This window comes from Scyliorhinus canicula, chromosome 15, assembly GCF_902713615.1.
Source record: "Scyliorhinus canicula chromosome 15, sScyCan1.1, whole genome shotgun sequence".
Taxonomy (NCBI): Eukaryota; Metazoa; Chordata; class Chondrichthyes; order Carcharhiniformes; family Scyliorhinidae; genus Scyliorhinus; species Scyliorhinus canicula.
Genome location: NC_052160.1, coordinates 8,197,104 through 8,223,938, shown reverse-complemented (window position 1 = coordinate 8,223,938; position 26,835 = coordinate 8,197,104). Strand labels below are relative to the sequence as shown.

General features: G+C 49.7%; 1 protein-coding gene across 1 annotated transcript in view; it reads right to left on the bottom strand.

Moving 5' to 3' along the window:
* mapk8ip3 (mitogen-activated protein kinase 8 interacting protein 3) overlaps window positions 1–25,032 on the bottom strand; it is a 212,436-nt gene extending 187,404 nt beyond the window's left edge. The window contains exon 1 of the mRNA XM_038820875.1: window positions 24,543–25,032. Coding sequence (XP_038676803.1) covers window positions 24,543–24,842 — 300 coding nt within the window. The 5' untranslated portion in view covers window positions 24,843–25,032. The remainder of the gene's footprint in view (window positions 1–24,542) is intronic.
* Window positions 25,033–26,835: the final 1,803 nt, after the last annotated feature.

Sequence of the window (26,835 nt, the reverse complement as noted above, 5' to 3'; positions counted from 1 at the left end):
CACTGCTACCAGGAAAAGTGGGTCAGTGGTTCTCCGATTTCTACTTTTGCAAAAAAAAGGGGGGGGGGGGAAATAAGAGGTCAAGAGTTAGTGCCGTGAGTAACTGGAATGGCACGGGTTCAATTCCGGCCTCAGATGACTGCCTGTGTGGACTTTGCACTTTCTCCCCGTGTGTGCGTGGGTTTCCTCCGGGTGCTCCGGTTTTCTCCCAGAGTCCAAAGACGTGCAGGTTAGGTGGATTGGCCATGATACATTGCCCCTTAGTGTCCAAATGTTTAGGTGGGTTAGGTGGAGAGGGCGGGGGAGTGGGCCGCTCTTTCAGAGGGTCGGTGCAGACTCGATGGGCTGAATGGCTTTCTTCGGCACTGCAGGAATTCTATAGTTCTATGGGCCCCGAGTCCATTACATCTCTTTCAGATCCACCTCTCCTTAGGTGCCCCCTAGTCTCCAGACACAAAGCTGCCTGTTCCTGTGGGAGAATTCCGACTGCAGAATTCCCAGTCACTTTCAGGTGAGGGGGGGGGGGGGGGGGGGAGTTCAGGAACCAGTCATTTCTCTCTGTCCCCTCCAAGCTCGTGAAGGTGTTGGTCGATGTAATAACCTGCATGTGACATGCGTGAGATTCATTCAGCCGGAGAGGATTGTTCCCTTGTCCTGATTGGACCAGGAATTAACCAGAATTTGTAGTAGCCAAGAAAAAGGAGCAAGGACAAGGGAATGTGTAACCGGGCCCTGTGTATATGCCGCTGTAAAGCTGAATAAACATCTCTCAGCGAACTCAGCAGACTCCTCTTGTCGTTACTATATTGGCGATGAGGATGCGATTGGAGCTGTCGGCCACCCCCCTTAAAATGTTTTTTATGACTGTGTGGACTGAGGGATGGACTGATTTAGTTGCTGTGATGCCTTTTCCGGGCCCGATGTCGAGACGGAAAGTGATCACCGGGCCGCCTTGCCGAGCACATATGTTGTGCATGTTCCAGGGTCCAATGTATCCGGCAGTACCGTAAGTGGCGACTTCTGGTGGAGGTCGCGCAACATTTTCGTTTGTCGCCATCTGCCGTCCTATTGCGCTGCTGGCTTGCTGCGGCAGTGGAGTTCGTCCGTGAGTTTGCCGCCGCCTCCTTGGACTGTCGTCTGGTTCGTGAGCGAGGCTTTCGTTTTGAGAGGCACGATTGCGACCGCTGAGAAAGTGGGCTGTGTAGAGCAGCGACGTTCTACACTGGTGCTGACGGCTGCTGCACGGCTACACGTTTTGAGCCTAGATACTCTTGATATGGGCGGCACAGTAGCATAGTGGTTAGCACTGTTGATTCGCAGCGCCAGGGGTCCCAGGTTCGATTCCTGGCTTGGGCCACTGTCTGTACGGAATGTTTTTTTGGAGCAAGCAGGGAGGTGGATGTGGGACTTTCTCCGTTTACTCCAGCCATTGCCTTTGCAACGCTGAGAAAGGAATAAATTATATATTTTTTTTAAAACACCCACTCTGTCCACTGGCACAAGCGCCATTTTTCCCCATCGCTGAAATAATTTCCCACCTCAGTTGCAGTGCCCGTATTAATAATGGAGCCCAAAGACTTTCATGTACCAAATACAACAAATCACGGCTTTAAATTGCACCATTTTGACTCGCTTTTCTGTAATGTTCCACAGTTAACGGAGCAGGAATGCACGTTTTGTTTTAACGCGGTTTCGTACTGGGCGTGAAGTCAGGTCGCGTGACTCTGTGCCACTCCCGTCCCCAACCCTCCGAACACCTCATCAGTGCCAACCCTCCCTCTCGTCACTTCGCCAAAATGCAGCTTTCCTCCCAGTCTTCAAGCCTACAACTTCAAACTGCTCCTCCTGCCTCTCGCCACCTATCACCCGAGCGCTCACTCACAGTGAGGCTTCAGGAAACGAACAGCAGAAAATGGGAGTGGGAGGTTTGGTGAGACAGAAGGTTAGCAGGAACCAGGAGGGTCAGGGTGCAGGAAGTTTGGCAAGCACGATGAGTGGCAACAGGTAGGGTCAGGGAGCACCAGAGGCAGCTAGTGGGAGAGGAGTGGAGAGAGTCAGCATATTTCCTTCTTATTTTTAAAATCTATTTCACTTACAAATTTAAGCATTTAGTTGGGCAGTACGGTGGTGCAGTGGTTAGCTCTGCTGCCTGACGGCACCGAGGATCTGGGTTCGATCCCGGCTCTGGGTCAATGTCAGTGTGGAATTTGCACATTCTCCCCCTCTCTGCGTGGGTTTCACCCCCGCAACCCAAAGATGTGCAGGGTAGGTGGATTGGCCACGCTAAATTGCCCGATTAGAAAAAAAATGAATTGGTACACCAAAAAGTTTTTTAAAATGTAAGCCTTTAGTAATGTAAAGTATTTCAAATTATAATGTTCCTCTTCTATAAGAAAGTCCTGGCAACAACAAATTATACATCTGCTGTAATGTGAAAATTCAATTTGCTTAATATCGTTTTATTTAAACTTGCACTTTTCAGGAAAGCAACAACATTCAGTGGTGAATTAATGTTTAATATCCGATAATAGCCTTTCTCCATTTCCATTACATCTACTGCGTTCATCACCAAATGCAGCCTTCAAACGTTTGCCACCTCGGTGCAGATATCCTAAAATATAGCAGCTCGGACCCCGACCACAGGGAACTGGGCCAGGGAGGCAGCAACCAGGACCTTCGCCACGCTCACCACGGGCAACACCCACACTGAACCCATGGTCACTGCCACGCAGAGAGAAAGAGGGGGCGCATGGCAACCAGGCGCCCTCACCCCAGTGGCTCAGCCCATTTGGCTTCGAGTTGGCGTCAGTTATGCTGTGCAGCTGGGATATATTATCTATCTGCAGTGGGTTAGGAACCAATCCAACAAAATAGGAATGATTTCATGGCAGATCTCTTTAAAAACCCAATTGCATTCCACTTGTGAACCCTTCTCTGCCAACAGCTTACCCTTGGATTCAGCTGGAACATCACGGGGAATCTGTCACTATCTACCTACACAAATGTTGCAAAAGCTTCCAGGAGGCTCCCACTACAGATGACCAACTCGCTGTTTGACGCAAAACTCCATTTCAGGTTCCAAAATCTTTAAAGAGACAGAAAGCTCTACCAGAGTATTGCACACTAAAGGTTAAATCGCCACAGTCCCAGATGGCCATAGTCTGCTTAGCCCTTTGAGGGGGAGAGCTGACCGGTGGTGGTTCAACCCGAGGATCACCACACCTCAGGCGAGGGGCAAGGTGGAGAAGGTGGAGCTTTCACGAATAACCACAGCCGGTATGGGAATTAGGCCCACACTGCTGTCCTCACTCTTCATCACGCACTAGCTGTACACAAACCAGCACATACTAGAAACATCTTTGGCCTTTTAAGTGAACAGACGTGATGTTTGTTAATCAACTAGATTTTGATGTCTTACTAGGGCACACACTTGGACAAAGGATAAGCTGTATTTATGCCATGGGACATTCACTGTATCCGAGGAGAATTCTTACATTTCAGACCACTGCAATCCCAGACCAAATCCCAACAGTTGCTAGGATACTGGGCAGAAACCCCAATATTTTATTTAATTTTTAAGACTGTGAGGAAAGGATACTTCACTCCAGGAGTGATTCCACGGACAATTAGGGATATTGTATATTAAAATAAACATTATTGAACTTCCGGTGACGGCAGGCGGGAGGCAGCTGCGCGTTGGAGGGCTCCCGTTCGGGAACGGCATTGTCGGGGATTGACGCCCAGTCCGAGGGGCAGCGAAGGGGGTGAAGGTCAGGAGAAAGCACAGGGAAGGGATAAGTCGAGGACCAGTAAAAAACCGGCTGTGAAAACAGCTGAAAGTTCGTCGGGGAGTAGAAAGGTCACCGCGGGGTCACCAAGGAAAATGGCGGCTGGAGCACCAGGGGAGGCCGCATTGCTTACGGCTGAAGAAATAACTACGGTGATGGCTGCGGAATTCGAAAGGCAGTTTACAAAATACATGGAGACAATGAGGAAGGAGATGAGGGAGGTTTTGAGTGCGCTGGTAGAGGAGGCGAGTTCCCCGGTGACGACGGCGGTGGCGAGCGCAGTGGCGGAGGTGCGGGAGCAAGGAGAGGCGCTGAAGGAAGTGGAGGAGACATTATTACAGCACAGTGATCAACTTACCTCGATGGGGAAGGAGATGCGGAAGGTGATGGAGATTAGCAAGGATCTGCGAGGAAAAATGGAAGACCTGGAAAACATATCCAGGCGACAGAATTTGAGGATTGTCAGGCTGCCCGAAGGAGTGGAAGGACCGAGGCCGACAGAGTATTTTGCCGCGATGCTGGCAAAACTATTGGGGGAGGGGGAGGATCCCTCCCGATATGAACTGGATCGGGCTCATCGGTCGTGGAGGCCAGTACCAAAGGCGAGTGAGCCGCCAAGGGTAGTGACTCTGTGCTTCCATAGGTACAGTGTGAAGGAGAAGGTCCTGTGCTGGGTCAAGCAGAAGCGGGTGGTGCAGTGGGCTGGAGCTGGTATACGCGTATACCAGGACTTTACAATGGAGCTGGCGAGGAGGCGGGCTGCCTTCAACCGGGTGAAGAGGGCACTGTTCATTAGCAAGGTGCAGTGTGGCATTGTATATCCAGCGAAGCTGAGGGTGACTTACAAGCTCAAGGACTTTTATTTTGGAACGGCGGAAGCAGCGGAGGAGTTTGCGAAGGCAGAAGGATTGTGGCAGAACTGAGAAATGGCCATGTGCCGATGTAACCTCATGACTGTATTTTCTTCCTTTTTTTTGTTTGTTTCACTGCGTGCGGGTGTATGGGCTAAAGGAGCCGATGTTGTATATATTTGGACAAGGGAAGTGATGGGACTCTTCTCGAAGTGAGGGCTCTTTGGGGTGTGGGTGGATATGCGGGGTGTGCGCGCTAAAAGGGGATTTCTGGGCTTTCCTAGGGCCGGGCAAGGGGGAAAGGGACCTGGGGGGGGCAGGGGGGCTCCAGGCTGGCCGGTTTAAACCGGCCAGTGAATGGGAGTGAGGTGGGGGAGGGGCTGCGGCCATCGGAGCCTGGCAGAACAGGGTCCGAGGGGTCTAGCCGGGGTGGAAAGTTGGGGGGAAGGAACAGAGGTTGGGGGGGAGGAGTTTTACAGGAGGCAGTGGATGGGAGGAGTGGGGGGGGGGGGGGGGGGGGTGTTTACAACTCTTGGGTATCATGTACGGCACTCTTTCAGAGGTTGGTCGGCGTTGAGTGGGGGGGGGGGGGGGGGGGGGAGTGGACTTTATGGTGACCATGGGCAGTCCCGGGCTCCTTTTTCTTTTTCTCCTTTGTTTTTTGTTTCCACCGTGGGAGGGTTTGTTTTATTGGATGCATATATTGACAGGTGGGCCGTTGTTTGGGGCAGTGGGAGGATGGGATCGTTGTTATTGTTAAGGGGATTGATTTTGTATTTGTTACTGTTTACTGTCTGTGGGTGGGGTGTAAATTTTGAAGAAAAATATGAAAATGGAGAATAAAAACATTTATAAAATAAACATTATTACGAACACAGTATTACTAACTTTAACAGTATAAATACAAATAGCTCTCAGTTAAACAATGCTCATCAATATAACTGCTATCCTTATCTCCACTCAAACAACATCCAGCTCAGGTCAAAATCCACAACAACACCCAGCTCAGGTCAAAGTCCACCTTTAAATACAGTTAGCAGACCCAGCAGTATTTTCTGTAAGGAGATGTCTTGGATAAACCACTTTGAGAAAGAGATCCTTCAGGAACCAGCTGCAGATTCTTGTCTATCTTAACTTACCATTTAAACTGCGAGCCTTAGAAATTGCTCCTATCCTATCCTATCCTATCCTATCTAACTCACTGTCTTGCAGTCAGCTGCTTCTGGTCAGTCCCCGGGCAAATCTTTAACTGAAGAAACTGTGAGTCTTGCCACAGACAGATATCACCCCACTATCTTGCGAGCAGCTGCTTGTCCATACCCATCCCAATCTAAAACTATTTCTTTTAAACTGCAGAAACTTCTTCTGTCCCTGGCTTCACCCATTAACTGCATCACCTTACTCAGTTGAACACAATGGGCGGGATTTTCCTTTCCGGGGACTAAGCCCCCCACGCCGGCGGGAAAACCGGCGTCAACAGCCCCTGAAAGTGCAGAATTCCCTGCACTTTTGGGGGCTAAGTGGACACCGGAGGGGTTGGCGCCACGTCAGCCAGCGCCGAAGGGACTGCGTGAGTTAGCGCATACGACGATCCGCTGGCGTGGATCCGCGCATGCGCAGACCGGGTGGTGGATTCTGGCGCATGCGCAGGGGTTGTCTTCTCCGCGCCGGTCATGGCGGAGCCCTTCAGCGGCCGGCACGGAAGGAAGGAATGCCCCCCGTGGCACAGGCCTGCCCGCAGATCAGTGGGCCCTGATCGCAGTCCAGGCCACCGTGGGGGCTCTCCCCCCACCCCCCAGGGTCGGATCCCGCCCCCCACCTCCCCCAGCCGATTTACCTGCCATGTCCCGCCGTGTGGGACCATGTTTAACCCACGCCTGGCCAAAAACGGACGGCCACTCGGCCCATCGAGGCCCGGAGAACTGCCCAGCGGGGCCACTGGCAACGCCCCCGACTGGCGTGGCATGAACCCCGCCCCCACCCGAGAATACGGCAGCCGGCGTCAGGGCGGGATTCGCGCCGCCCCCCGGGGATTCTCCAACCCGGCAAGGGGTCGGAGAATTCCGCTGAATGTCTCCCCAGGGAACCCTCAATATAAACAAAAGTCCATTAGCCCAACTTCAGCAAACAATATCGATTGGCTGGAATGAATTATGATCTTACTTTTACAATGCTTCAATTGCACCTCTGTCTCTAAGAAGTCCAACAGCTTTTCAAACCAGGATTTGTAAAAACATGACTGCAGCAGTCACACACACACACTAGCCAAGGCTTTTAATCCTAACTGCACAAATATAAATAATACACCGTATCTGAAATTCCAATATTCATCATACAGGTGGCCGACATATTTTACACATGGCTAAGTGATGTCTTCATTATAATCCCAAAGCTAAATTTGCATTAGCACAGCCTCCTTCACAGAGCACCAGGCCCTCAGGGTAGCATGGTGACGCAGTGGTTAGCACTGCTGCCTCACGGCGCCAAGGTCCCAGGTTCAATCCCAGCCCTGGGTCACTGGCTGTGTGGAGTTTGCACATTCTCCCCGTGTTTGTGTGGGTTTCGCCCCCACAACCCAAAGATGTGCAGGGTGGGTGGATTGGCCACGCTAAATTGCCCCTTAATTGGGAAAAATGAATTTATGTATTTTTTTTCAAAAAAAGAGCACCCGGCCATCCTGTTGTAGGCTTTGAACAGAACTGTCTACCCAGTTACCAATATTGACAGCGGTAATCAGCTTGAATACAGGGTGAATGTGTTCCAACGTACTACTTCCCCAGAGTTTCAAGGAATGGCAAATGGTTCTTCATGTAGACATTTATCTGCAAAGGTTAAGTTTTTTTTTTCAAAACACAAAGACGGATAGCGGGGATGTAATTCTGTGATCCTGAGGCTAAGAGTTGACGTCCGGAACGCAGTCGCGTTTCTCGATGGTGTCAACACGGCATCAGGATCAGCAATTCTGGCCCCTACAGGGGGCCAGAACGGCTGCCGATCCCAGCATGAACTGGGCGTCGCGGGATCCGTGCATACGCAGTGGCTTCCTTCAATGCGCCGGCCCCGATGCAACATGCTGCAGGACTACAGGGGCTGGCACGGACGAAAGGAGGCCCCCAGCCAGAGAGGACGGCCCGCCAATCGGTGGGCCCCGATCGCGGGTCAGGCCACATCGGAGGACACCCCCGGGGTCGGACCCCCAACCCCCACAACAGGCCGCTCCCCAACCCTTCCACACCAAGTTCCCACCGGGTTGAGAGCAGATGTGGATGGCGCCGGCAGGACTTTGCGTTTTTACAACGGCCGCTCGGCCCCCGGCCGGCGCTGCGCCAACCACACCGGCGCCAATGGCGCCGATTCTCTGCTCTGCTCTGCAGAGAATCGCGTGCCAGTGGCGTGGCGCGATTCACGCCGGTCGTGGGGATTCTCCAGCCCGGCCCGAGAGAATCCCCCCCCAAATCCTCCAAAACTAAGGATGACAAAACACTTTTTCAACCAATGGGAAATGGCATCATCCCCTTCGGCACCACCCATTCCCCTGAATGACAGCTACACAATATCGGACTGAGCTCCAAAATTCCACCCAACAAGGACGGGACACGGCACACAAGAAATTCGACAACAATCTTGAAGGTAGAGATTTACGATAGGCGTGTCTGACATGGATACACAGTTTAACCTTCCCGATTCGTGCTCAGGACAAAATTGCATTACAACCATCCCTTCATACTTCCAACAAGCAGAAGAACATTGGATATGTAGATCAAAACTGCAGAGTATTCCAGGTGTGCTCTCGCCAAAGCCTCATAATTAATACAAAACTGTGGGTCCACTCCACACAATTCTGGCAAGATCAAACTGCCATTTCCAACTTCTCTTGTGGAGAACACCACAACACAACGCTGCCATGGCAATCTCTGCAAGGCATGCCAGATCATCGACATGGATACCACCATTACACGCGAGAACACCACCCACCAGGTATGCAGTACATACCTGTGAGACTCGGCCAACGTTGTCTACCTCATACGCTGCAGGAAAGGATGTCCCGAAGCGTGGTACATTGGCGAGACCATGCAGACGCTGCGACAATGAATGAACGGGTATCGCGTGACAGTCGCCAGGCAGGAATGTTCCCTTCCAGTCGGGAAACACTTCAGCAGTCAAGGGCAGTCAGCCTCTGATCTCCGGGTCAGCGTTCTCCAAGGCGGCCTTCAGGACGCACGACAACGCAGAATCGCCGAGCAGAAACTTATAGCCAGGTTCCGCACACATGAGTACAGCCTCAACTGGGACCTGGGATTCATGTTGCATTACATTCATCCCCCACCTTCTGGCCTGGGCTTGCGAAATCCTACCAATTGTCCTGGCTTGAGACAATTCACACCTCTTTAACGTGGGGTTACCCCTATCTCTAGATCTGTAAAGACTTAATTACCTGCAAATGCTCGCTTGCTAAGCATTGTCTGGCATCTTTGAATTTGTCTATATATATATATATGTTTCTGGAACATACCTCTTCATTCACCTGAGGAAGGAGCAGTGCTCCGAAAGCTCGTGTTTGAAACAAACCTGTTGGACTTTAACCTGGTGTAAGACTTCTTACTGTGCTCACCCCAGTCCAACGCCGACATCTCCACGTCATGCCTACATCTCTTGGCATTCCTGGAATGAAGCCACAATTCCTTTTTTAGGAGAGGGGGAGAGAATTAATTTGTCCGTAGCTTCCTTATGGAATTATCTCCACGATCTCTCGTAAAATTAAGTCCAGTTCACTGGTGAAGAGGAATCAGCACCGATGATTGGAGGAGTTTATTTTTCCAAAAGAGTCATCTGTTTGTCACACTTTATTTCCACATCTGTTATTTCCACATCTGTAATTTGCGCAGAATCAGGGAACCATTTCCAGCACATAATTCCCAACATATTTTTAATTCTAGCAAAACATTTCCAATATCTCATGTTGGTATTTTGAACTTATTGCACGTTGCGATGCAATAGGAACCTTGAAGGAGTTAGGCCTGCATATACATTGGGCTGTAAAATGTGGTTTGGAAATAAAAATTTTCACAAGAGCTCTTCAAGAATCTCAATTGAGTGAGTTCAGTGTGTTGGGATTCTGACATAAACATCAGGAAGGTCCAGGTTTAACCCCAGCTGTGTTTAGTTGGTTACAGCTGTCGTTACAATTCATGAGCTGTGAGCATTGTTGCCAAGGCCAGCGTTTGTTGTTCATCCCAAATTGCCCTGAAGATGTGCTCCTTGCTTCAACTGCTGCAGTCGATCTGATGTAGGTACATCCACGGTGCTGTTAGGAAGGGAATGTCAGGATTTTGCTCCAGCAACAGCGAAGGAATGGCAATATCGTTCCAAGTCAGCGGGACGTATTGGAGCTGGTCGTGTTCCCATGCAGCTTCTCACCTTAACCTTCTAGTCGGTACAGATCGCAAGTTGGGAAGATACAGTCAAAGGAGGCTTGATGAGCGCATCTTGTAGATGGTAGACACGGCTGCCACAGTGCTTTGGTGGTGGAGGAGGTGTTTGTGGATGGGGTGCCAATCAAGTGGGTTGCTTTGTCTTAAGTGGTGTTGAGCTTGAGTGTTGAGCTGCACCCATCCAGGCAAGTAGAAAGTATTCCATCACACTTCCAACTTGTGCATTGTAGATGGGGATGGGAAGTGGGGATTCAGGCGAGTTACTCCCTGTAGGGTTCCTAGTCTGTTGACTTGCTTTTGTAGCCAAGGTATTGACATTGCTGGTCCAGTTCGGTTTCTGGTCAATGGTAACGCCCGGGATGTTGATGGTGGGGGATTTAGCGATGGTAATGCTGTTGGAAACGGCAATGTCAAGGTGGCATAGTGGCATTGTCACTGGACTAGTAAACCAGAGACCCAGAGTAATGTTCTGGTGGACCCGGGTTCGGATCCCGCCACTGCAGATGGTGAAATTTGAATTCAATAAAAATCTGGAATTGAAAGTCTAAAGACCATGAAACCATTGTCGATTGTTGTAAAAGTCCATCTAGTTCACTGATGTCCTTTAGGGAAGGAAATTCGCCGTCCGTACCTGGTGTGGCCTACATGTGACTCCAGATACACAACAATGTGGTTGCCTCTTAACTGCCGCCCCAAGGGCAATTAGGGATGGGCAATAAATGCTGGCACAGCCAGCGACACCCACGCCCCATGAACAATTTTTTTTAAAAGATAGATGGTTAGATTCTTCCTTGTTGGAGATGCTCATTGGCTGACACTTATAAGTGACAAGTAATGTTTGTGCCACAGATCAGGACAAGCCTGAATTTTGTTCTGGTCTTGGTACATATGGACACGGACTGCTTCAGTGACTGAGAAGTCATGAATGACACGGAATGTATTTCTCAGCAAACATCCTCCCTTCTGATCCTATTATTATTGATGAAACAGCTAAAGATGTGGGTCGACTCTACCCCGAGGAAATTGCAGCAATGTCCTGCGTCGGAGATTATTGGCCTCCAACAAACACTACCATCTTCCATAGTGCTGGGTATGATCCCAACCAGGGGAGACACCCACTGACTTCAGTTCTACTCGGGCTCCTTGGCACCACACTCGGTCAAAAGCTGCCTGGATTTCAAGGGCAGTCCCTCTCACCTGGAGCTCTTTTATTCATTCTGCCGCCAATGATGCCAGGAGCCGAATGACTCAGATGGAACCCGACCTGTGTAATCTGTGAGCAAGTTATTGCTGACTAAGTGCTGCCCGACATCACCATCAGTGAGATCGTTCATCACTTTGCTGATGATGGAGAGTGGATTGGTAGGGCAGTAATTGGCCGGGTTGCATTTGTCCGGCTTTCTGTGCACAGGACACACCCGGGCAGCTTTCCACATTGTCAGGTAGATGCCAATATTATAGCTTAGTTCGGGACGCGGCTAGTTCTGGAGCACAAGTCTTCAGTACTATTACCAGAATGTTGTCAAGGCCCATAGCCTCTGCAGTAACCAGTGTTTTCAACCACTGCTAGACATCACATGGAGTTAATCGATTTGGCTGAAGACTGACACCTCTGATGCTGGGGTCCTCAGGAGGAGGCAGAGATTGAACATTCTCTTGGCAATTCGGACTGAAGATGATGGAAAATGCTTCAACCTTGTCTGGTGTGCTGGGCTCCTGCGTCATTGAGGCTGTGGGGTATGATTCAGACAGCATGACGGTTGATCTCCCAATTTTGACACAAGTCCCAGGTGTCAGCAAGGAGGAATTTGCAGGGTCAACAGGGCTGGGTTTGCCATTGTCATATCCATTGCCCAAGTTGGTGCTGGGTGGCCCATCCAGTTTTCTTCCTTTTTGACTTTCTGTTGCAGTTAGTACAGCGGAGTGGCTCGCCTGGCTGTCTCAGGGGGCAGTTAATAGTCAAGCCACATTGCTATGGTTCTGGAGTCATATGTAGGCCAGACCAGGTAAGGACGACAGATTTCCTCACCTAAAAGGCATTAGTGAACCAGATGGGTTTTTACAACATGATCTTCTGCAGTCATTCAGGATCGAGGATGACTTCCTTCCATACCAGTTTGGTGGATTCTGAGATGGCTGATAAAGCCAATTCGCAATCTGCGGTCTCATGGCGACGTTTTTAAAGAAAGAGTTGGGCAGGTGGGTTGTTTGGGAGGTTTGTACCCTCCCTCTGAAGCCCCACATTCCTGAAACCCCAGTCACAAGCCAGGATCTCCCACCAGCCGGTGGGTACGTTTGGCCTCTTCCAAGGATGCTTTGAAAACATCATTGTCTCCAATACTGACAGCAGATTTTAATTCCAGGTGTTTTATTAATGATTTGAATTTAAATTCCAGCAGTTGCCGTAGTGGGATTGCAACAGGTCTCTCCAAACTGTAAACCTGGGCCTCTGCATTGCTAGTCCAGTCATATTACCAGTATGCCATTGAAGGAAAGATCAAGCTCCATTGATATTACCGGCACTGTTAAATAGCCACGCACAGGGTTTTTTCTCATTAAGTACACAAGGACTGCTGGACCCTGGAATTGTACTTCACTCTGAATCACGTCTTATAGACGCCATTTTAGAAAACACAGTTGCTGTGACCTAGACTTGTCATCAGATTACCTGAAACTATCTGATAAACCATTAAGGCCGCGGGCACGAATGCAAACAGCATGGAAGCACACTTTAATTTACAACAACATCGAGTACATAACATCTGCATCGTTTCAGAGTTCATTTAATTTACACCGCGACAAAAGAGCAGATCAATACGTCAGAGCTTAATGCAGTTGGACTGAATTTCAAGCAACCACAAATGCCAACTATTTTTGTTTTAAGAGCACTGTGATAACTATCGCAAGTAGCAGCTACCCAGCAGGAAGGGAAATCGAGAGGAGAGAGCTCAAGCTGAAATACAGGATGAGTTCGAGGGGGGGGGGGGGGGGGGGGGGGGGGGAGGGGGGGAACAGAAATATACGATCACGGAGAAACATTTGAGCTGTAATTACAGCCCGTGTGGGAGAGGAAACCGAGAGTTTAGTGAATGCATGACTTAAGAGTAAATAACAGAGACACAGCGCTGGTGCAGCATCGAGGGAGAACTGCACCGTCAATGACCAGGGGTACAGGTGGGCAACCCGAGACCCGGGAGAGGGCAGCCCCTCAGGGTTCCAAGTGCGGCCCACAAGACATTTTGTTGACTATTATTGCAGAGTTTCCGCATTCCATTGGCTTCAATGTTCTCCCTCTGCATCCAACCAAAGTATTTCTTTTGTTTTTACCACTTGAAGTTGATAACAGTTCTATTAATATATGAATGATTAGGCACTTTCTACAGCATTTGAAATATTCGGCGTGTATTAAATGCGTTCAATCTTATTCAAGGGCCATAGTTAGTGAACAAGCCCGACTTCAATCTCACGGCCCACGGAGATGAAGGGGAGCCATTCATGTGGCCCACTCACCGACCTGGGTTGCCCATCACCGAGTTAAACTGAGGCCCTATCTGCCCAATCAGGTCGATGTCGGAGACTTGAAGAAGAGTAGGGCAGTTATCCCTCAATCGGCATTACAAAAAGAAACTCGGATCATCTGGTCACCATCCCATCGCTGTTTGCGAGTTTTTCCCGTGTGAAAATTGGCAGTCACGCTCCCGATATTGCAACGACTGCACATCAAAAAATACTTGATTGGCTGAAAAGCGGCGCGGGACATCCGTTGGTTGGGGAAAGCGGCATGGTAGCACAGTGGTTAGCACTGTTGGTTCACAGCTCCAGTGTCCCAGCTTCGATTCCTATCTGGGGTCACTATACAGGATGAATGAACGAACATAGAGCAATAACACAGCACTCATAACGTGGTGAGGTACTAGAATGAAACCCAGGTGATTTCATACATTGTACATCTTGTGCTCCGGCTAGAACAGCTCAGAGCACATTTTTCACCCAAGTTTATTTTCCTCCTTATGCATCATTACAAGCCAATTACCAATCACCAGCCCATCTACAAAATGAAGCCGACTCTATTTAGATATCGTGCTCAATAAAACTGTTGTTTATAGCATAGGTGACGACTCGCCTCCCAAAGGATGTGACACAGGCATTGCAGAATAAGTCCCTGGTGCTGGTTACGAAGCAAAATTAGAGCACAATTGTCTGGTATCAGTCTGCACTGGTGTCCTATCCAACAGAAAATATATTTTCCTGAACATTTTAGAACCCTGAAAGTTGCTGAAGTCTTTACTTTTGGGAGGATTTTCCCGCTCGTTAGCATGAAAAATGTCGGGGCTCGGGAACAAAATGTTTTGACACCCAACAGTAAAACGACGTCAGACATGATGCAGTGCAGAATCTGGAACACATCAACAAAAGCAAAATACGGTGGATGCTGGAAACCTGAACTAAAGGTTCCCCTCCAAGCCTATTCTCTGTACCACTTGCAATCAAGCCAATCCACCTAACCAATGCATTTTTGGACATTAAGGGACAATTTAGCATGGCCGATCCACTGAACCTGCACATCTTATAATAATAATCTTTATTGTCACAAGTAGGCTGACATTAACACTGCAATTAAGTTACAAGGAAAAGTTACTAGTCACCACATTCAGGCACCTGTTCATGTACACAGAGAATTCAGAATGTCCAAATTACCTAACAAGCAGATCTCTCGGGACTTGTGGGAGGAAAACGGAGCGCCCGGAGGAAACCCACGCAGACACGGGAAGAACGTGCAGACTCCACGAAGCCAGGGGGGGAGAACGTGCAGACTCCACACACTGACCCAAGCCGGGAATCGAACCTGGGACCCTGGTGCTGTGAAGCCATAGTGCTAACCACTGTGCTACAGTGCTGACTGCTTTGTACTGTGGAAGGAAACCAGAGCACCCGGACCCACGCAGACACGGGGAGAATGCACAAACACCCACAGTCACCCGAGACTGGGATTGAACCTGGGTCCCTGGCGCTGTTCGGCACCAGTGATAACCACTGTGCCGCCAAGGGCTCCGTTACTTCAGGGCTCTGTCATAAAGGCAGGTCCTTGGCTGAGCCATTTTCTTGGAAGTTTTTGGCAACGGTGGTTTATCTTCACAAATGCTTTCCACTCTCTGGGGCAGAGCCAGGGAGCAAGTCTCAAATCTACTTCAGCCAGAAGGGGAATCAGTCCCACGCTTCTGGCCTTTGGTGAGCCCACACAAACCAGCGAGTCAACTTGGGCTCGTGCTCAAAGACAAACCATGCTTGATGGCGCAGACCGGATGGGCCGAAGGGCCTCTTTCTGTGCTGTAGAAGCTCTTTGACTCTAAATAATACCCATCAAAGTAATTGACATCAACAAACCTTAACATAATTGATAATATATTGAGAACTTCCTCTGCATTATATTTCACTGCAACTTTACAGATTGGTACTCTGCGTGTTGAACACATCAAGGCTACTACATCTCTTCTACCTGTAGCTTGAGTATTTCAATATTATTGAGTGCTTGTGTCACCCATTTTCCCAGCCATGGACAATTCCTCTCAATGTTAAGTTATAGCCGTGTTATTCTGCCCACACACATACTTTGCCCAACTGGTTCAGTGATTCCCGTGCTGCCTCCTTCAATTCCACTGCCTCTCAGAATGCAGTGTGATGACCACTGCATATCCCTTCCCTTCAGATTTTGCAAATTGTAAAAATGAACCGAAACCCTGAAAATTAAGCAACTCAAAAAAGTTATTTTTAAATGAACTCTCCCACTCTGAAGGCCAACGTGGCTGAACATCCAGTTGCTGGTGCACCTTTGGAGGAGGCCAGACAGCCTCCAGTGCATTACGATACATACCTGACATGATCTCTCAGTCAATTTATCACATCCACAATTTTATCTCACATTCCAAACAATTGCAAAAAAAAAACAACGGTTGCCGTTTTGTTTCTCACGTGGAGTGTATTATTAAATACTGCATTTTGCACGGTAGCTGCACTAAGGGACAGCGATGAAGATGATTTGCTCACGATTACTTCCAGAACTCAGCCTTTCTACCTGCAATGAGCAGCGTGAGTGCCTTTCCTTTCCTTTGGCATCATTAAATCAAGGGCGTAACCTATACGGAGGAGCGCAGGGAAAACCTGGACAAACAACCGAGAGAGTCCCGACATGTCTTACCCCCAATCTGAAAGGGTGGGTAGACATCCAACGCATTTAACCAACGCCCCACTTCAACAGCAGTGGATAAGGAGTAGGTCTTGATGCAAGATGGTGGTGCTATGATAATGTCACTTGTCTGGTAATTCAGAGGCCCTGGTCTTTGGGAGGAAACCGGAGCACCCGGAGGAAACCCACGCAGGCACGGGGAGAACGTGCAGACTCCGCACAGTATAGGCCGGAATTGTACCAGAGTCCCTGCCACTGTGAGGCAGCAGTGCTAACCACTGTGCTGCCACAGTATACAGTTGTACATGGATAACCGTTATGTCACTATGATTTCTCACTTCAAATGAAGTTATTAACCATCTTTCCGTGTATTGAGAATACGGATGTCTGAAATGCCAGATAAAATCGAGTCTTATTGACTTCCTATTTCAACTAAAACAAGTAAACTTGCCTTTCTACAATGACTTCAAAGGAATAAAACGACACAGGGGCTTTTGCAGGGCATTATCGAACAAATGTTTTTTTTAATTTTTCCAATTTTGGGTGGGGCAATTTAGCGTGGCCAATCCACCTACCCTGCACATCTTTGGGATGTGGGGGTGAAACCCATGCAGCAGACACACTATCAAACAAGTGTTAACACTGAGCCACAGGAGATGTTAAGACGGGTGATCAGATGTTTTAAGGAGCATCTGAAAGAAGGAGATAGAGGCAGGAAGGGTTGGGGGGGGGGGGGGGGGGGGTGCAGACAATGTTTTGGGCTGAAGGAAGTCAAAAGCACATCCGTTAATGGTGCGGCCCAATAAATTAGGGAATGGACAAGAAGCCAGAACTGGACTAGTCGGTCCCTGAAGAACTGTAGGAGATTCGCAGAGATTGCGAGGGACAAGGCCATGCAAAAATGTTAGCGCAGTCCTCTGCGATGGCTTGTAGGTTTCAACTTTTTCCCCCCCGATTCCACGGACTGGGCACGTGTTCAATCTAGGCTTCAACCAAGGCTCCTCTCCCGGCAGATCCCGATTTCTACAAGTCCCACAGGGCTGGAATACAGGGTAATTTTCTGGGCACCTTGTTTGCGTCACCCACTGCTGCCACATATGGGCAATCACAGCTGCATTGTGCGCCACGCGCTGCCCACTGATATCTGAAGCCTAACAAACTGTGGCCGCAGGTCTGTAACATTCCCGATATCCACTGGCCACAAACAAGGTTCACCCACCTTACCCCCCCCCTCACGGCAGACAGTATTTCTCTCCACGGTGATTTCAAATTTTCAAACACTTCAAGCTTTAAAAACAAAAAAATTCCTCATGTTTGCTTGCGGCAACGTTCCATGTTGCATTACTGTTCCTCGGACACCTTGCGCAAGTGGCTATCAGGCGTGATCCAAGACAGTAAATTTAGGCAAGCCGTTTAGCCGTCCTGGCTCCGTGGTGGAGCTCTTCCGGCCTCTGGGTTCGTCAGCTGTGTGTCCACATCCCACTCGGGAAGCCTTGAGCACAAAACTCAGGCTGGCGTTCCTGTGAGAGCGATGCACTCTTGGAAAGGCTGTCTTTTGAATGAGCCACTAAACTGAAGCTCCTCCTAACCTCTCGGGTGGATTTATCAAATTCCTGCGGCACTATTTGCAAAAGGAAAGGTGGAGATTTCCCCCCAACGTCCTGGCCAATATTTAACCCTCATCACTAAAAGCAGAATATCTGGTTGCATTGCTGTTTGTCACATCTTGCTTCACACTAACTCGCTGCTACGATTCCTACTTTATCATAATGGCAACACTTGTAAAAAAAAATATTAATAATTTTCCATTGACTGATTAGCACATCGGGACATCTTGGGGTTGTAAAAGGTGCAAAATAAATTCAAGCCTTTTTTTTCCCCTATTGCGAGATTTGGTTCCTCAACTCAGCCTGTTTATTGCCCTTACCCAGTTGCAAGCAGTAGTGGAGGTCATTGGATAGTGTTCATGAATGGAAACTGGCCAATATTCCCTTTCCTTAGCCTTGAAACCTCAAGCTAAGGAAGGGGGAATATTATTCCCTTGCTGCTGTGTCAGTCAAAAACAGCTAACTCAGCGGGAAGTTAGGGATCGAGCCTAGAATCTTCCTGTTCTATAAGTCGAGACATGGAACCTTGTAGTGCATTTACCAAGTCATTAGGGAGCTGTTGTCTGATTGTTTGTTCTACTTAGAATCCAATCAACTAGGATGGGAGATATGTTTATAGAGGGGAGCTTTTCTAGCCTGAAGGAGCTGGAGGAGAAATTTGAATTGACGAGAGGAAATTAGGTACCTGCAGGCGCGGGACTTCCTACACAGGCAGGTCTCAATCTTCCCACTCCTACCGCCAAGGGGGATACAGAACAGGGTCGTTTCCAGAATGTGCGGTGGGAGAAGGGAGGGTTTCTGACATTTACAAGGAACTCATGGGGTCAGAGGAGACGCAGACCGAGGAGCTGGAACGCAAGTGGGAAGAGGAGTTAGGAGGAGAGATAGAGGATGGTCTCTGGGTGGACGCGTTGAGTAGAGTCAACGCGTCCACATCATGTGCCAGGCTCAGCCTGATACAGTTCAAGGTCGTTCACTGGGCTCAAATGGCAGTGGCCCAGATGAGCAGGTACTTTGGGGTAGAAGATAGCTGCACAAGGTGTGCGGGAGGGTCAGCGAACCATGTCCATATGTTCTGGGCATGCCCAAAGCTTAGGGAATTCTGGCAGGGGTTTGCGGATGTCATGTCCAAGGTGTTAGAGCATAGAACAGTACAGCACAGAACAGGCCCTTCGGCCCTCGATATTGTGCCGAGCATTGTCCGAAACCAAGATCAAGCTATCCCACTCCCTGTCATTCTGGTGCGTTCCATGTGCCTATCCAATAACCGCTTGAAAGTTCCTAAATTGTCCAACTCCACTAATACAACAGGCAGTCCATTCCACACCCTAACCACTCTCTGAGTAAAGAACCTACCTCGGACATCCCTCCTATATCTCCCACCCTGAATCTTATACTTATGCCCCCTTGTAACAGCTACATCCACCCAAGGAAATAGTCTCTGAACATCCACTCTATGTATCCCCCTCATCATCTTATAAACCTCTATTAAGTGGCCTCTCATCCTCCTCCGCTCCAAAGAGAAAAGCCCTAGCTCCCTCAACCTTTCCTCATAAGACATATCCTGCAAACCAGGCAGCATCCTGGTAAATCTCCTTTGCACCCTTTCCAATGCTTCCACATCCTTCCTATAATGAGGTGACCAGAACTGCACACAATATTCCAAATGTGGTCTCACCGGGGTCATGTATAGTTGCAGCATAACCCCGCAGCTCTTAAACTCAAGCCCTCTGTTAATAAACGCTAACACACTATAGGCCTTCTTCACAGCTCTATCCACTTGAGTGGCAACCTTCAGAGATCTTTGGACATGAACCCCAAGATCTCTCTGTTCCTCCACATTGCTCAGAGTTCTGCCGTTGACCCTGTAATCCGCATTCATATTTTTTCTACCAAAATGAATCACCTCACACTTATCAGGGTGAAACTCCATCTGTCATTTTTCGGCCCAGCTCTGCATCCTATCAATGTCTCTTTGCAGCCTACAACAGCCCTCCACCTCATCCACTACTCCACCAATCTTGGTGTCATCAGCAAATTTACTGACCCACTCTTCAGCCCCCTCCTCCAAGTCATTGATGAAAATCACAAATAGTAGAGGACCCAGCACTGATCCCTGTGGTACACCGCTGGTAACTGGTATCCAGTCTGAACATTTTACATCCACCACCGCCACCCTCTGTCTTCTGTGTGATAGCCAGTTACTTATCCAATTGGCCAAATTTCCCTCTATCACACACCTCCTTACTTTCTTCATGAGCCGACCATGGGGAACCTTATCAAACGCCTTACTAAAATCCATGTATACGACATCAACTGCTCTACCTTCATCTACACACTTAGTTATCTCCTCAAAGAATTCAATCAAATTTGTGAGGCAAGACTTACCCTTCACAAATCTGTGTTGACTATCCTGGATTAACCTGCATATTTCCAAATGGTCATAAATCCTATCCTTCAGGACCCTTTCCATTAACTTACCGACCACCGAAGTAAGGCTAACTGGCCTATAATTACCAGGGTCATTCCTATTCCCTTTCTTGAACAGAGGAACAACATTCGCCACTCTCCAGTCCTCTGGCACTATCCCCGTGGACAGTGAGGACCCAAAGATCAAAGCCAAAGGCTCTGCAATCTCATGCCTTACCTCCCAAAGAATCCTTGGATATATCCCACCTGGCCCAGGGGACTTGTCAACCCTCAGGTTTTTCAAAATTGCTAATACATCCTTCCTCAGAACGTCTACCTCCTCCAGCCTACCCGCCTGTATCACACTCTCATCCTCAAAAACATGGCCCCACCCTTGGTGAACACCGAAGGAAAGTATTCATTCAACACCTCTCCTATTTCTTCTGACTCCATGCACAAGTTCCCACTATTATCCTTGACCGGCCCCACCCTCACCCTGGTCATTCTTTTATTTCTCACACAAGAGTAAAAAGCCTTAGGGTTTTCCTTGATCCGACCCGCCAAGGACTTCTCATGCCCCCTCCTAGCTCTCCTAAGCCCTTGTTTTTAAGATCATTCCTTGCTACCTTGTAACCCTCAAGCGACCCAACTGAACCTTGTTTTCTCATCCTTACATACCCTTCCTTTTTCCTCTTGACAAGATATTCAACCTCTTTTGTGAACCATGGTTCCCTCACACGGCCATTTCCTCCCTGCCTGACAGGGACATACCTATCAAGGACACGCTGTATTTGTTCCTTGAACAAGCTCCACTTTTCATTTGTGCCCTTCGCTGACAGTTTTTGTTCCCATCTTATGCTCCGTGATTCTTGCCTAATGTCATCATAATTACCCCTCCCCCAATTATAAACCTTGCCCTGCCGTATGGCCCTATCCCTCTCCATTGCAATAGTGAAAGACAACAAATTGTGGTTACTATCTCCAAAGTGCTCTCCCACAAACAAATCTAACACTTGGCCCGGTTCATTACCCAGTACCAAATCCAATGTGGCCCCCCCCCTCTTGTCGGCCTATCCACATATTGTGTCAGGAAACCCTCCTGCACACACTGTACAAAAACTGCCCCATCCAAACTATTCAAATTATAGAGGTACCAATCAATATTTGGAAAGTTAAAGTCACCCATGACAACTACCCTGAGACCTCTACACCCATCCATAATCTGTTGAAAACAAGGGTGGCACTGAGTCCAGAGGTGGCGATTTTCGGGGTGTCGGAAGACCCGGGAATCCAGGAGGAGAAAGAGGCAGACGTTCTGGCCTTTGCTTCCCTGGTAGCCCGGAGACGGATACTATTAGCTTGGAGGGACTCAAAGCCCCCGAAGTCGGAGACCTGGCTAACTGACATGGCTAGCTTTCTGTCTGGAGAAAATCAAGTTCGACTTTAGAGGGTCACTGTTAGGGTTCGTCCGGAGGTGGCAGCCGTTCGTCGACTTCTTTGGGGAAAATTAACCGTCAGCAGAAGCGGGGGGGGGGGGAATTGGGGTTTAGTTTAGAGTAGGGGGTTAGTAAAGGTGGGACCTGTAAAGGAGGAAGATGGCTTTTGAAATGAAATGAAATGAAATGAATTGAAATGAAAATCGCTTATTGTCACAAGTAGGCTTCAATGAAGTTACTGTGAAAAGCCCCTAGTCGCCACATTCCGGCGCCTGTTCGGGGAGGCTGGGACGGGAATTGAAACCGTGCTGCTGGCCTGCTTGGTCTGCTTTCAAAGCCAGCGATTTAGCCCTGTGCTAAACATCCTCTCTAAACATTTTGTACTATATTTATATTTTCATGTACATTGTTTATTTTGTTATAAAACCATAAATACCTCAATAAAATGTTTATTAAAAAAAAAATCCAATCAACCTCAAATATTCTAGGGTCAGACTCAGTATGTCCAACAAAGGTCCCATTTAGTGAGTGAGACAATCTGCATTCTTTCAGATTCTACTGGGTTAAGTATATTCATTGGGTTCCTCGAGGTTATTCCGACCATACCGAACGCATGTATATTCTTGTAATCCACAGGGGTAAATCTGCTCAATACGGACCCCCAAGTGAAGACCCACTCCCTTCCAGTCTCTAACAATTTGGGATATGCACAACTTGGCTCCGTGTCTTATTTTTCACCTTACTGAATCCACCCTCATCTGACTCAATTGCCACACCGACAACCACTGATCAGGTGCCAGGATCAATGCAGAAATCTGCAACAACAAAGTGATTGAATCTTACTGCAGATTAGCCCATACATTTCATCAGAGTTCTGTTACAGCACTGAGCTCAAATCACATAGATAAGTGCCCCTACCAAATAAGAACACATTCAAGTCGCTGTCTCCACATATATCAGCATATGTAGATTTTGCAACGTCGATTGTAGAGGCTAGCTAGGTGGAAAAATTGACCTAACCCAACATAGAAGGATTGCTCTCACCAAGTTACAAACAGGATCTAAAATGGAAACACGTAATATGACTTTCGTCTGCAAATCAAGCAAGAGTGTCTCATGACAGCGTCATTGTCTTGCACTGAATTTCCAGTCTTTGGCGAAAGCCTTTCCCATTTGGTTAACCCAGGGGTGACAATAACAAAATCCTTTTATTGGGCGACATAATTATTGACAGCAGTACTTCTGAAGACACGCAATTCAGACAGATTTGAAATGGGGCAGATAGGAAACAGGTGACATTTAGGCCGAAAATAAATAAGCAGAAGTGTCGACAATTTAATTCAAGATTTTTAAAATGTAAATAATGGGGTTAAAAGAGAAGACAATTTAATCCAATATAAAAAGAGTTCAAATGTAAACAGAGGTTAATTCAATATAAAAAGTGAATGTGTAAACCATGTTGAAATGAGGCGACTATTTAATTTAACACAAAAAGTTAAAATGTTAAATGACAGAAGTATTGGATTCAACATAGTTAAAATGTAAATGGGGGGGGGTGAAAAGAGATTACAATTTAATTTGATGTAAAACAAAAGAGTTGCAGTGTGAGAGCGGGGTGATTCTGGGCTGGTGCAGTCGGTGAGGGTGGAAGAGGGTGAATCCTGGCTGAGGGAGGGGGGGGGATGACCCCTGGGCTGAGGGAGGGGGGAGGTTGAATCCTGGCTGAGGGAGGGGGGTGATGACCCCTGGGCTGAGGGGGGACGGAGGAGGGAGGGGGGGAGGGTGAAACCTGGGCTGAGGGAGAACCTGGGCTGAGGGTGGCGGCACTCCTGTCCCTCACAGCCCCTCACTCATCCACCCCTCACTCCCCTCACTCCCCTCCTCCGTCCCTCACTCCCCCCTCAGCCCCCCTCAGCCCCTCACATCCCTCCACCCTCACGCCCCTCACTCAGCCCCTCCCCCCCCTCAGCCCCTCACTCCCCCCCTCCCTCAGCCCCTCACTCCCCCCCTCCCTCAGCCCCTCACTCCCCCCCTCCCTCAGCCCCTCACTCCCCCCCTCCCTCAGCCCCTCACTCCCCCCTCCCTCAGCCCCTCACTCCCCCCCTCCCTCAGCCCCTCACACCCTCCCTCAGCCCCTCACACCCTCCCTCAGCCCCTCACACCCTCCCTCAGCCCCTCACACCCTCCCTCAGCCCCTCACACCCCCCCTCCCTCAGACCCTCACTCCCCCCCTCCCTCAGCCCCTCACCCCCCCCCTCCCTCAGCCCCTCACTCCCCCCCTCCCTCAGCCCCTCACTCCCCCCCCTCCCTCAGCCCCTCACTCCCCCCCCTCCCTCAGCCCCTCACTCCCCCCCTCCCTCAGCCCCTCACTCCCCCCCTCCCTCAGCCCTTCACTCCCCCCTCCCTCAGCCCCTCACTCCCCCCATCCCTCAGCCCCTCATTCCCCCCCTCCCTCAGCCCCTCACTCCCCCCCTCCCTCAGCCCCTCACTCCCCCCTCCCTCAGCCCCTCACTCCCCCCCTCCCTCAGCCCCTCCCCCCCCCCCTCCCTCAGCCCCTCACTCCCCCCCTCCCTCCGCCCCTCACTCCCCCCCTCCCTCAGCCCCTCACTCCCCCCCTCCCTCAGCCCCTCACTCCCCCCCCCCCTCAGCCCCTCACTCCCCCCCTCCCTCAGCCCCTCACTCCCCCCCCTCCCTCAGCCCCTCACTCACTCCCTCCCTCAGCCCCTCACTCGCTCCCTCCTCCCTCAGCCCCTCACTCACCCCTCCCTCAGCCCCTCACTCACTCCCTCCCTCAGCCCCTCACTCACTCCCTCCCTCAGCCCCTCACTCACTCACCTCCTCCGCCTGCTTGCGGAGGGCTTTCTCCCGCTCGTACTGGGTGAGCAGCTGCTCGTTGTCCTCCCGCAGCAGCTCCAGCTCCACCTGGTGCTCCTGGTTCTCGTTGAAGACCGAGTCCAGGTTCTCCAGCACGTTCACCACCAGCGGCATCAGCTCCTTCACCGCCTCCTCCTCGTACTTGTGGATCAGCCGCTCGAACTCGCGGTAGATGCTGTTGGCGAGGCCGGAGACCCGCTCCGACATGACGGACACCGAGCAGTCATCCTGGTAAACCACCCCATCATCCAGCTCCATCATCCCGGCGGCGGGCAGCGCCCAGCCCCGGGCACACAGACCGGCCCCGGGAGCACACACACCGGCCCCGGGCACAGGGAGCTCCCGGGCTGCACACAATAGCCTCTCCCTCCTCTATCTCTGTATCTCACACTCCCTCCCTGTAGCCACAATTCTCCAAGCTCAGGCTGCTGTCATTTGACGTCAGGACAGACTGTCTGCATTGTGGGAAAGATTGCAACCAAAAAACTGCAACAATCCCTCCCACACACTGCAATCAGAAACTGCAACCAAAAAACTGCAACAATCCCTCCCCACACACTGCAATCAGAAACTGCAACCAGAAAACTGCAACAATCCCCACCTGCAATCAGAAACTGCAACCAAAAAACTGCAACAATCCCTCCCCACACACTGCAATCAGAAACTGCAACCAGAAAACTGCAACAATCCCCCCCTGCAATCAGAAACTGCAACCAAAAAACTGCAACAATCCCTCCCCACACACTGCAATCAGAAACTGCAACCAAAAAACTGCAACAATCCCTCCCCACACACTGCAATCAGAAACTGCAACCAAAAAACTGCAACAATCCCTCCCCACACACTGCAATCAGAAACTGCAACCAAAAAACTGCAACAATCCCTCCCCACACACTGCAATCAGAAACTGCAACCAGAAATCTGCAATAATCCCCCCCCCAACCAGAAATCTGCAACAACCCCCCCCCCCCACACACACACACTGCAACCAGAAAAATGGAACAATCCCCCCCCGCAACCAGAAACTGCAACAATCCCCCCCACTGCAACCAGAAGACTGCAACAACCCCCCCACACACACACTGCAACCAGAAAACTGCAACAACCCCCCACACACACACACACACTGCAACCAGAAACTGCAACCAGAAAACTGCAACAATCCCCCCCCCACTGCAACCAGAAACTGCAACAATCCCCCCCACTGCAACCAGAAAACTGCAACCAAAAAACTGCAACGATCCCCCTCCCCACACTGCAACCAGAAACTGCAACCAGAAAACTGCAACAATCTCCCGCACTGCAACCAGAAAACTGCAACAACCCCCCCCCTCACACACACACACACACTGCAGCCAGAAAACTGCAAGAATCCCCCCCCCCCCACTGCAACCAGAAAACTGCAACCAAAAAACTGCAACGATCCTGCCTCTCCACACTGCAACCAGAAACTGCAACCAGAAAACTGCAACAATCCCCCCCACACTGCAACCAGAAAACTGCAACAATCCCCCCCACACTGCAACCAGAAAACTGCAACAATCCCCCCCCACACTGCAACCAGAAAACTGCAACAATCCCCCCACACACTGCAATCAGAAACTGCAACCAGAAAACTGCAACAACCCCCCCCCCACACACACACACTGCAATCAGAAACTGCAACCAGAAAACTGCAACAATCCCCCCCCCCGCAACCAGAAAACTGCAACCAGAAAACTGCCACAATCCCCCACACACACTGCAATCAGAAACTGCAACCAGAAAACTGCAACAACCCCCCCCCCCCCACACACTGCAATCAGAAACTGCAACCAGAAAACTGCAACAATCCCCCCCCACACTGCAACCAGAAAACTGCAACAATCCCCCACTGCAATCAGAAAATTCAATCCAGCAAAGTGTCACCTCCCCACTGCAACCACACAACTGGAACCCCCACTGCATGTTGCAACCAGCAAGCTGCAACCTGCAAAAAGGAAGCCCTACTGCAATCCAAAAATCGAAACCACCAAACTGCAATCTCCACTGCAACAAACATCCAATGCAACATCCTTCCCTCCCTCTCCATTGCAACCAGGTAACCTCCCTCCCCTGCCCCTGTAACTTACCTCTCTTCACTGAAATTCAATGGGAGGAGGTTCATGTTGAACATGAACATTGAGCTAAATAGCCTGATTCTGTGTAGTAAATTAGAAATTGGATGCATTCTAATGTCCCAGATGAAACGGAGACAATAGTTACAGGAGTAGGT